This window comes from Podarcis erhardii (genome assembly GCF_964252035.2).
Source record: "Podarcis erhardii genome assembly, chromosome: 10".
NCBI lineage: Eukaryota > Metazoa > Chordata > Lepidosauria > Squamata > Lacertidae > Podarcis > Podarcis erhardii.
The window spans coordinates 41,508,804-41,521,589 of NC_138500.1; the positions used below are offsets into that span (position 1 = coordinate 41,508,804).

The following is a 12,786-nucleotide window of genomic DNA, read 5'->3' on the forward strand; positions in this document are numbered from 1 at the left end:
ACGGTCAACAAAAGTAGTCTGATTCTTCTGTACGGTAACCATTTTGTTAGCTGCTACCGGCCATGAGTTGAGCCTAAGGCTTCCTTCCGCTTTTCAAACAAATGTCTCACCGTTTCGTAGGACGCACAGAGCGAGTGGGATGTGGCCCTTTAAGGAGTCTTCCTGGCCGACAACTGCACAATCTGCCACAGCGCTATGGGAGAGAACAGCCTGATTGGGGAAACAGAAAACAACCACCACCATGCGTCAGTGGAGCACACATGTTCCTTATCAATCCAGAGAATCTGATAATGCAGAAGTCACAGTTTCTTTCCTAATTGGAATATCACAGGGAGTTTTCAGAGTCACAGTGGAGATAGATGTCTAAGTATTTTCCTGTTGGACGGGGACTCCTTCAAAGATAGCAACCAAAAGAACTGTGTGGGAGGCTCTTTAGATCAGGAGTGGGGAAAGTTTTATAGCTCAAGGGCCACATTCCGTTCTAGAAAACCTTTTGAGGGCCACATGCCCATGGTAGGCAGGAGCAGAGGCCAAAGTGGGTGGAGGAATTAATGTGAGTTTCACCTCTGCACGGTAGCCTAGCTTCTGAAACAGAAGTGTACACCCCTCTGTATCCTCCATCTAGACAAGCAAGAGGCCTTCTCAGAGGTCAACAACACATTCCAGTCAGGCCACCTGGGTTATGAGGCAGTGTGGGTGAGGGGGGTGGTCTGGGGAGTTTTGAGGGCCAAACAGAGAGGCCGTATCAGGCCTCCCAGCCTAAGGTTTCCTACCCCTGCTTTAGATACATTCCTTATATTCTACACCAGGGCTGGCCAACTCCCAAGAGACTGCGATCTACTCAGGTCAAATTTGTTGAGCTTTTTTTAGGAAGGAAGAGTTCCTGTTTTTGGGGGGTGCAGGGCAAAAAAAATAGCTTTTCTTAGGGGAGCCAGTGATGATCTACCACATACATCCAGTGATCTACCTGTTGGACGTGCCTGTCGTACACTAAAAACCGACCATACTCTGCTCCTGAAGGAGTCAGAGAAACCAACAAGTAAAACAAAACATGAAAACAGAATCACATCCCTAAAAACCCATTGTCAAAAACACAATCTGGGTTACAAAAAACACAACCTGACCTATCATCAGAAAACAGGAAAAACCAGAATAAAAATCAAATTGAAATAAATTAAGTAGCAGCACTAGCAAATCCTTGGCTTAAAAACAAACAAACAACAAACTTCTTCAGATGCCAGCAAAACAAAGATAAGAGAGGAAGCTGACCCCTTGGGGCAGGGAGTTTCACAGATGATGTCCTGCCGTAGAGAAAACTCTTCCATGCATTGCCACAAAATGTGCCTCAGAAGGCAGTGTGACGCGCAAGGCAATCTGAAAAAACAAGCAGCTTCACAGGCCCTTCAAGTACATAGATTGAAGCCCCAAGGAGTGTGGGACCAACGGTACAAAGTCAATACCTCTGATTGCATTAAAAACTGAATCAGCAGCCAGTGTAGCTAATACAGTGACATGGTCACATGATCCCAACTCCTGGCCTGTCAAGATTTTAGCAGTGGAATTTTGACCCCTCTGAAGTTTCCAGGCAGCATTAGACAATGAAGCCATTATGGCGATTCACAGTGTCCATAATACAGAAAACTCAGTTTGCCAGGAGCAGGATTTCAGAATCATGTGATGCTACAGTTCTGGCCTACATGCTCAAAACATTACACCTATTTACTATTGTCTGACTGCTGCCAAAAAGAGATGTTTCAGTGCCTTTTTACTGAAATATTTTTTAAGCTGTAACATTTGCTTATTAGCTTGATTAATAAACCTACTGGGAATGCAATATTTCAAATTACAAATGTACATTCGCAGTCCAGCCCATAAGACTGTGTATAAACGACAATGATATTCACCATGAGCAACATGCTGATATAAATCATTTTAGCTACTTTAGTGTACATTTTATTGTTTTGTGGGTCTCCATTTGGAATAATAACATGCACAGTATTTTAAGCTGTAGATCAAACTATCACTTAATGTCATCCTTAAAACAGGAGAGACAGACAGAAATTTGATACATTATTTATCAGCAAACAACTTTATTGTGCATTCAGCAAAACAATCAATTGCCACCCACTGTATGGTAAGCAAAAAATGGGAATTAAATAGCTTTTTCAACGCCACAAGGGAGGCAGCACTGCAATAAAGCACAATCCACAAAACAACTAATTTAGCCCAAGTTTTCTTTCCCTAAAAATACAGACTCGGCAATAATAATAAGGCGTCAGTTTACCACCACCTCACACCTGTTTTGCAAGGAGGATGGAGAAGCAATTAAGCTGTAAAAATAAAAATAACTGTGCCCCTACCTTCCCCCTCAAGCAGCGAGAGCTTTGAATAAGTTTCCTAACACTTCTTTAAAAACCAAAAGTTTAACCTACCTTAAAGTGGCTCTATGACACTTTCTCCTAAAAACTGGATCCGATAGAATTAACACAGAAAAGAGAGAAAAGGTGGGTCTCTATTAAATAATGCTCCACTAAGATTCAGACCCCATACATATATATCCATTTTGTGATGGTATGAAAGGTACCAGGAGTGGGGTTGAACAGTGGTTAGCATGATGGTCTGTTTTTATGAGTGCTCCAATGTGCATAGATACTGCAGGCAGCTCTACACAGCAGGCAAGCAAAGCTCACATGGGAAGGAACTGTCACTGGGTCTAAATTATCTGGCCATGTTCTTGGAGTAGCATGTGATGGTATTGAAGGGAGGTGCTTCCACATAATGCACGGGTTCAACTTTGCATTTATTTCATTAATAAAGTTATATCCAGCTTTTCACCATGGAAGTCTCAAAGAGGCTTACAGCAATAAGATACAGTGGTACCTTGGGTTACAGACGCTTCAGGTTACAGACCCCGCTAACCCAGAAATAGTACCTCAGGTTAAGAACTTTGCTTCAGGATGAGAACAGAAATCACGTGGCAGCGGTGTGGCGGCAACGGGAGGCCCCATTAGCTAAAGTGGTACCTCAGGTTAAGAACAGTTTCAGGTTAAGAACAGACCTCCAGAACGAATTAAGTTCTTAACCTGAGGTAACACTTTATATGTTAGACAAAATATGCCTGGGGAGCAGATTCTTCCCTGCTGCCTGGGAAACCGGTACTCTTAATTACTCCCTTGTGGTGTTCTCCTCATTGTGTACTCTTTGTCCTCCCTCTGAACATCGTTTACTTTAATTTACTCTCTTGCTTGATGCGTTTCCTTTATTGACTGTTTTAAGAATTTTGCAACTTTCAGCCTTGACAACCTATTTTTTCCTGATCCTCTTTTGTTTGCTGTTTCTATGGCACCAATTATTGATGCTTCGGATTCTTCATTTAACTCTGTTTCAACATGTACATTTGATTTGTCTTTCTGCTCCCATTATTCTTCCCCAGGTCAGCCATAGATTACTTCTCAATTAGGTTTTCCTTCATATATCACGGTCCTGTGCCGTTCGTCATGACTTCTCAATTTCTTATCTATACGCTTCACACACCCCCTTAAATAAGCAATCTTATTTATCTTTCTCGGTTAATTCATTCTGTTGCTGCTGCTTTGGCTAGTCACTTTTATTCCCTTGCTAATTCACTTCTTATTCCTCATTTTCCTTCTTGTCTATTTTTATCTCTTAGCTTTTGCACATGCCTTTGATAAAGCAGCGCAAGTTCATTCATGAGTTCCTTCTGATCAGCTCTTCTTATTTATCACCATTTGTCACAGCCTTGTGGCTGTTTTCTTTCTTTTCTGCTCTTCTTCTCTTCTACTTGTTTGCTCAGTGTCATGCCTTCATGTTTTCTAAGCAGATTGCTCACTTTCTATTCTTCCCTTTAGTATAATTTCGAATCTCTCTGTTATGGCTTCTAGCCTCATAGATGACTTCACTGGGTTTGTCTAATTGCCACCTGGTTTCTCTCCTTTGTTTCCAAGCAACGTGTATGCGGTGTTTTCTCTCTCAAAGTCTTGATTATCACTACACTTTTGTTGTTGTTGTTTAGTTGTTTAGTCGTGTCCGACTCTTTGTGACCCCATGGACCAGAGCACGCCAGGCACTCCTGTCTTCCACTGCCTCCCACAGTTTGGTCAAACTCATGCTGGTAGCTTCAAGAACACTGTCCAACCATCTCGTCCTCTGTCGTCCCCTTCTCCTTGTGCCCTCCATCTTTCCCAACATCAGGGTCTTTTCCAGGGAGTCTTCTCTTCTCATGAGGTGGCCAAAGTATTGGAGCCTCAGCTTCACGATCTGTCCTTCCAGTGAGCACTCAGGGCTGATTTCCTTAAGAATGGATAGGTTTGATCTTCTTGCAGTCCATGGGACTCTCAAGAGTCTCCTCCAGCACCATAATTCAAAAGCATCAATTCTTCAGAGATCAGCCTTCTTTATGGTCCAGCTCTCACTTCCATACATCACTACACTAGGTCCTTTTTAATGTAGTTTTCATTCATTTGGCTTGATAAACTGCCTCATCTTCACATTTCTTTTTTACTTTCAATGTATAATTTTTCTGTTCTTTGTTATCCTTCAGTATTTGAGGCTGCTTTCTTTTTGTCTGGCTAATCCTGTTCTATTCTTTAATGGTTTTCTTATCTGTCAATCATGAGTTAGTGTGAGTGCTGTTTTTCACCCTTGTCCCTTTACTTTTGGGTGTCCTTCATGGTTCAGGTTTCGCTGTCTCAGTTCCTGCAACCATTCCCCTAGCACTGATTATCATATTTAGGTAGGTTCAATTCAGCTGAATTTCCCTGCTCCAGATGACCATCACCATATAAGAGTTTTCTCCCTCTTTGCTGCCTATTTCTTCTGGGATTTGGATACAGTTCCTTAAACTATCTAAAAATAAGTTTATTTGGTTTTCCCACGTTGGTTCTTGATTTATCTGTTGCTGGTGTCACTCCAATATCGCCTTCTCTCTGGAATCAAGGTCGTATTGTGTGGTTCTTCTCCTTTCTAGTAATATTTCTCCTAAAATATCACTGCCAACATCTTACTTCTTTCAGGAAACTAATATCACCCTTCCACCTGTTGACACACCTCATACTTTAATTTTATCTTGTTTGGATTACTGTAATGATTTGTTTACCTATGTCTCATCATAGGCCCTTTATTTCATTCATTCATCTGCTCTAATTATTTTCTTTGCCTGGAAGCATTATTGTGTTGCTGCATTTATTCCCTTGGCATTCATTACCCTATTTCTTTTTCCGGATTCAGTTTACTTTACACCTTTACTTTCATTTTACTATTATTCAAGTTATTTGGAAATAAGACAGTATATAAGTCCATGGTGAACCTTAGTCCCCCACCCCCAGCCTGATTAGGCCTGCCAAGACTTGGTGGGTGGTCCACCAGGCCATCTCAGACAAACCATGCCAACCTTTCCCATCATATATGATGCCAGGAACAAGAAAGTTCAAGCATCAAAAAGTTGGTACTTTTTTAATTTAGCTCCTTTTTTCTGTGGCCCTGCACAGTGACATTACAAGGTGTGAGATTCAAAAAGTGCCAAACCTTTTGATGCAAAGGAAGAATCAGGAACACTCTTAGGTCACCTCCATGCCATGCATCTGCTACCAGGCCAATTTCAAAGTGTTGGTGCTAACATACGTGTCAGGACCAGGTTATCTGAGAGACCACTTTACCCCTTATATACCTAGCAGATCCCTGTGGTCTGTGGGAGAGTTTCTCTTGTAAGTTCCAAAGATCCAGAGGCCTGCTCTGCAATAAGTTGGAGCAGGGATTTCAGTGATCTATAGAATAGCATTCCTGTTGAGATATGAACAGGTACCCATTATCTGCATTTTCCAGGAACAAATAAATACATTTTGATTCTGGCAGGCTTTCTCAGCAGGATATATGGGTCTTTGCTCAGAGATTTAGTTTTGTCTTAAATGTATCTGAGTTTTGGGGCTTTATTGCACAGTCCCTTCATAATAAATTGATGGTGATAATACATTTTAACCACATATGTTCCACTTTCATAGTCATGACTTCCCCCAAAGAATCCTGAAAACTGTAGTTTTACCCCTCAGAGAGCTACAACTCCCAGCACCCTTAACCAACTACAGTTCCCAGAATTCTTAGGGAGAAACCACGTGTTTTAAATGTATGTTGTGGATGTGACCTTAGTATGCTTCCAATTCTTTATTTGCAGACACAGCTTGAATTCAAGTCTTATCAGCACAGGAAAAAAATGTTTATTTGTAGCATGGAGGGGAGAGTAAGTTAAGTTACTTGACATCAAAGTGACATCAAGTGACCCACAGGTAGGTTTTTGGCCCCATTCCCCTGTCAGAGTGGCCTGCAGACAGTGAGGGAACTCAGAATCCAGTCCCTGGTATCAGGGCTTTCCTGAAGTTATGAAGTTGCCAATGTGGACCACAAATCACTCAGATAAGTTTCAAAAGAACACACCTTTGTGCTGGATAATACAAGACCTTTTGTACTTTGTTAGTCAGATTTTAAAAATGTATGCCACTGTTCTTCTCGCTGTTAAAATGCCTAGGGGCAAGAACAGGGAGGACACAAAAGTGACTTTGTACACATTACCTTAATACCATTCATAAGCAGCAGCAATGTGGAAACATCCTCCACTGGTGATTTAAATCTTAGCTGGAGTTTTAACATGTAATTTTAAAGCATTTTTACAGACCACTTTGCATTTACCTCCTCAATTGCGCCTGCTGAAATCCTATGACCTGCAACATTTATCACGTCATCCACTCGAGACATCACATACAAATAGCCCTCTTCATCCATATAACCTGCATCCATAGTATTATAGTACCCCTGGGAGCAAAAGCAAGAGGGGAAAGGGAAAAAATATATCAGAATATTTGAGATCAGTAATACTTTAAAAAGATGTTTATTGCTCATTTTATTGATGTTCCTTAAATACAGAAACATCAACAAAAATTACCAAAGATCTGGACCACTTTAACCACCATTCCCATCCTTAGCATTACTCCAAAATAACCCTAGGTTCCTGTCCAGTCTTTACAGGCCACATCTCGTATAGCAGCTTTTCCGCAAAACAACAGCTACTAATCTTGACAGTGATGTTACCTCTAATACTGGAGATAAGCCTCTGAAATGCACTCATGCCACTCTTATGGGCTTTGTGTAGGCATTGGGTTGGCCACTGTGGGTACAGAAGGCCAGACTAGAAGGGCCTTGGACTGAACTCTTACGTTCTTAACAGTATCGTGTAGAGCTGCTTAGCACATGCCTTGTTTGCCTCATGTGCAATCTCCATAGAATCAGAGAATTGTAGAGCTGTAAGGGACCACTGGAGTCATTCCTGCAATGCAGGAATCTTTTTGTGCAGTGTGGGGCTTGAACCCACGACCTTCAAGGTTACGAGTCATTGCTCTACCGACTGAGCTATCTCACCACGCCAGCATTGCACACATCCCATAAGAAGCCGGCTGGCCTTTAGTAAGGACATGTGGAAGAGTAATAGAAGAATATGCAAACATGGGCATGAATGGGATTCTTACACTACAGTGCGCAGCATTTATGGAGAAGGGGAGTGAAAGTATTTCTTGAGCATTACAAAATATATCTATTCTATTACATAGGGTAAGCAACACGCTGATCTCCAGTTGCTTTGAGAAGCCATCAACCCCAGCCAGCATGGTCAATTAGAGGGGGAAACAGCATCCCAAAATATGGCATCGCTTCATTCTAGAGAGCCAAAGATAGCTTACTACATATTTAGTTCATTTTAACTCCTCTTACTGGAAATTTCTGGAAGTATATTTCCTTGTACAGATCCTCATTTTTCCAAAGGCCCAGAAAGGCTCCTGGAGGCAAAGGCAGCCTGTTATTTAAATAAAAAAGCAAACACAAACACACAAAATTAAATTGGAACAAGGCGATCAAGGAGAACAGATCGTTTTTACAAGATTATTACACAATGGCGACTAAAGGGTTGTTTTTTTTTTTAAAAAAAGTCATCTCCTGAAATGTGTTGGAAGGGTAGAAGCCAAAAGCAACTATCTTTACAAGTCTAGTGGAGCTGGTCAAGGATTGAAACATTCTGATCAAGAATATGAAATATTTATGTCACACATGTAGCTAATAATCAGTTCCAACCCAAATATTTAATTTTTTGCTGCTCAAGTCAGCTCAATATTTTTGGAAGATACAGGGATTTACTTTGTTCCTTCCCATAATAGTAAAAACAGAGATGGGGATGAAATCTATTTTTAACAAATCCATTGCACAAATTATGGTAGCTTCTTGTACTATAAAGACATTCTCCTATCATAAGACACAATGCCCACCACCACGCCCATTACAAATCCTGAATATTTTCACCTAATGTGCAAGCTAATCAGGCACTTATAAATCTCCCAATTCTATGTACCTTTTTTTGTACTGAATCCTCAATTTTAATCTGTGTAAAAACACCTATCACACCAGTGTTTATCCTAAACTGGAAGCGCAGCATTATGGGGGGGGGGGGAGAACTATAATTAAGCATCAATTCACCATTCACAATATTATGTGTTGGTTTACATTTTAAAAATAGTTTAAAAATAGTTTAGTTGTTAACTAAAGGAAAACAGATGTTAAAATATTACAAATACAGTGCTCACAGAGTCTGCCAACATGGAAAAATATGACTACACCTGCACTAGATGTGAACTACATGTGAACAAAACAAGCAGACTGCTTAAAACCGATGTGTCTCTGCATGCAGGTAATAAGCCAATTGACAAGAACAAAGATGAGCCAGACCCACTAAGCAATATGTGCATGGTCAACTGTCTCTACATGTTTCTCAATATGTCCCAAGAGCTAGGCGCATACATAAGCAACATGATTTCCCAGAAACTGCTTAGTGCTATGGGTATGTGTGAGAGAGGAGCCTCTCAATTCCCCATTGGCTGTATCCTGGGAAGAGTCCCTAGGCCTGGCAAGAGAGGTCTGGAGGGCTGCAATTCAGGCTCTGGGTCTGAGATGCCCCATCCCTACCATAAAGAGCTGGTGGCAGTGACTTCCCTTCTCAGGTACAGCCCAGGAGAACTGTCTTTAGTTAAACTTGCAAATCCTAGTGCAAAAAGAGAGTGGCCAAGCTCCCTTAGCCGAGTACAGTGGTACCTCAGGTTACAGACGCTTCAGGTTACAGACTCTGCTAACCCAGAAATAGTACCTCAGGTTAAAAACTTTACTTCAGGATGAGAATAGAAATCGTGCGGCGGCGGCAGCAGTGGGAGGCCCCATTAGCTAAAGTGGTACCTCAGGTTAAGAACAGTATCAGATTAAGAACGGACCTCCAAAATGAATTAAGTTCTTAACCCGAGGTTAAGTGACAAAACTTCAGAGGCACACTTTTTTGTGGTAGAGGGCATGAGAAAGATTCCCATTTATCTCAGCAAAAAAGTGAGGGAGGGGAAGGCTCCCCTTGAATTCACTTTTCTGTTTGACACTGTCATAAATCAATGGCTTGCAAACGGCATCAACTGATGTTTTCCAGATAACCCATCAATATTCTTCAAACTTCCTTTAACAATAACAGCCATGTTTTTTATGACCTTAGAATTTGTTGTAGAAAAATACAAGGAGATGTCCCCCTAAAAGGGAGTGTTCCTCCTGGGAGTATGTTACACTCTGCCTAAAATCTAATTCACCGCCACAAAATAGAGACATAGGTAATGATAAAAAGCAGACAGGGGAATAACACTCCCAAGACAACGCAAACTTCTAATCACGAAGGGCACCCAGAGTGAAGTTGGCCCACACTTCCTTAGCCCCCTACACCGTGGTCCTGGGCACTTTAGGCTTCCTTTTCAAACAACCCTCTTCTCTTCAACAGTTCACAGTCCCTCCTGAGGCTGTGTTCACATGGCAGCTTATTCCATTTCACCGACATTCCCATTTCTGGCTCCCTTGTCCCCTTAGCATCTCTCTCTGTCTCTGCCCATTCAGCATCAGTCCTCATTTTTCCCCACACTGCCTATTCCTTTCCTAGGGATAGGGAATGTGTGAGGCTTAATCTCAACTCAGGTGACTTTTACAGTCTTTCATAGGAGACTGTTAGCACTCCGCAAATAGCTTTCATCGCTGACAAGTTAGAATGCTTGTGAAAAGCTCTATGATATCATAACCGTTTCAGGCCTCTACAGCCACAGGTTCCGTCATCACAAAATCCCTTAGCTCACTATGGTACCATTACCCACAACCTTTGTTTTGTGTTCCTGGAGCAGTGGGGAGAAGACTGCTTCCAAAGGTGGTTAAATGTTTCAAGTGCTTTGCACAATACTGAAAGATAAGAGCAGGGGTCAGCAAACTTTTTCAGCAGGGGGCCAGTCCACTGTCCCTCAGACCTTGTGGGGGGTCGGACTATATTTTTTTTTGGGGGGGGGATGAACGTATTCCTATGCCCCACAAATAACCCAGAGATGCATTTTAAATAAAAGCACACATTCTAGTCATGTAAAAACACCAGGCAGGCCCCACAAATAACTCAGAGATGCATTTTAAATAAAAGGACACATTCTACTCATGTAAAAACACACTGATTCCTGGACCGTCCACGGGCTGAATTTAGAAGGTGATTGGGCCAAATCTGGCCCCTAGGCCTTAGTTTGCCTACCCATGGATAAGAGGTACCTTGGCTGAACTGAACCTTGGGTTCTAATTCCTGTTGAAGCAGGCCCAATGGTCAGTTCCAACAGAGTTGAGAATAAAATGTTGCCTAACTTGTAATCTCATGTCAAGATGCATCTGTATTAAATGAAACCTTCAGGAAACAGAAGTTACCTTGTATGCATTCAGGGTACCAACAGGACAGTAATTCATAACCGGTAACATAGTTGCACCGTTGATTTATTTAACTGTCTAAAAAGTCCTTGTGACAGAGAGGAAGGACAATTCTCATTGACAGAGCCATTAACGATTCCCCTGGGGCTTTTTTGTTTGGTTTTATTCTGCTCCTTTCAGCTTAGCCATTAAGTAAGAGAGCCCATCACCTCTCGGCACACACAGACTTTCACCCGTATGAATTCCAAAAATAAAAATTTTAAAAAGCTGGCGTGCAATAGAGCAGAAATAAAAAAGGTGTTAAATTAATTCCATCTGGAGATTTGCAACAGGGTCACATCAAGTGTAACAAGAATAGATATGCATACATAACTGAAAATGCAAAAGTTTGTAAGGACATTTTGTATTTAGCACACCGCTTGTGCTAAAACTTAGCAATAGTTAAGTCTTAGAAGAATGTGTCATTACACACACCCCACAAACCCTGATTTTTTTCCTCCATCCATATTTACAAAGTGCTTCTTGAGGTTTCTCAAAGTCAAAATTCCTGCGGCACTATAGACACTAATTGGTTTGTTTAGTGTGACATGAATGTTAGCTTGTAGCAGGAATGAGACAATATGTGCAGAAAGTGTGGTGCCTGCTATGCTGCAAAGAAGGCAACGTGACACTTTAAGATTAAGACCTTTCCTGAAATCATCAGAAAATCAACTGCCTGAAAGGCCAAGCTTACACTCAGCATTTATTAGTATAAAAGAAAAGAAAAACCCCACAAAAACCTAGAGATTAATTCCAAAGTTAGCCCAGCATTTTAAAGCTTTGGATAGTAGTTTTACATTCTAACACACACTATACTGAAGTTGCACCCTGTCTGTCAATATGGAGAATTACGGAAAAGCATTATTCCTTAGAACTATTAAACCAGTGTGCTCCTCTAACTACTGACGCTCTGAACATGCAAGTTTTCAAAAACAACAACAACATAGGTGTTTTGTACAACTGCAAAACAAAAAAAAGAAACCGTCTCAGGATAACTTTATTGGAATTAGCCTCCCTTTGAAACACTAGGGTTTGATTACATTTTTTTAAAAGTATCATACCAAACTGGGGGGCTTTTTTGGGTGGGGGAGTACCTTAGATTTATCTAATATTTAAGCAATGGGCAGCATGCCAGTCACTTTGTTAAACACACTGTGTAGGCCTTAATGATAACAAAAAATTAATGCATACAAACATTGCCAGCTATGTTTGACAAGCAACTGAAAAGGTGCAAAAATGTTTTGCATGCACACTTAAACAAAGAGAGACTTGCCTTTACATTCCACCTTCTCCTGTGGGGAAAACCAACAAGTATTCAAGTTATATATATATTTAAACTTTGATGTGGGAGCAAGCACCTTCCCCTTCACTGCAAAGTACAGTGCTGTGATGAATTTACTCATCAACAGTAAGAGCCTAGTGGCCATACTTGCATAAAACAATAAACTAGAATGGCTTATTGTGGGTTATTAGGAATGAGCATGCTGCTTTGCTGCTCTACTGGCATAAGTGACATAGCCAACTAGGAAACCTTGGCTTCCCATTACATCTAAGCCATGGGTTATGGTTTCTGAATCCCTAACAAGGCATTACTGGTACCAATTTGAAGCTCTGGTTTATTGCTGGTTTGTTTATCCTGTTTGCACTAGGGGATGAGCAAAGCTGGATCATTCATTCATTCTTTCTGGAAGTCTGAACATTAAGTGCAAATGCAAGCACTGTGTTTCGATAACAGCCACAGGTGCTTCCATTTGCATGTTGCATGCATGCCTCGATTGGCACATGTGTCAAAAAAGATAAGATGTAAAGCAGCCACAGATGTTGCATTTGTGACCCAACATTGTCCAGACAACTCCTATAAAAGCAATAATGCCTCCGAGCATTAGTTAAACATGTGCTTTGCTGTCAATTAGCAACAGAAATGCTGAAAATAAGAAAAGCTGA

The 12,786-nt window shown here is 41.2% G+C and overlaps 1 protein-coding gene across 6 annotated transcripts in view; it reads right to left on the minus strand.

Moving 5' to 3' along the window:
* Positions 1-12,786, minus strand: part of ACSS3 (acyl-CoA synthetase short chain family member 3) — a 69,686-nt gene that overhangs the window by 13,358 nt on the left and 43,542 nt on the right. For all 6 annotated transcript variants that reach the window (XM_081878581.1, XM_081878580.1, XM_081878579.1 and 3 more), the window contains 3 exons: positions 7,774-7,855; positions 6,700-6,822; positions 111-210 (listed from right to left, as the gene is read on the minus strand). In XM_081878581.1, the coding sequence (XP_081734707.1) occupies positions 111-210; positions 6,700-6,822; positions 7,774-7,855 (305 nt within the window). The remainder of the gene's footprint in view (positions 1-110; positions 211-6,699; positions 6,823-7,773; positions 7,856-12,786) is intronic.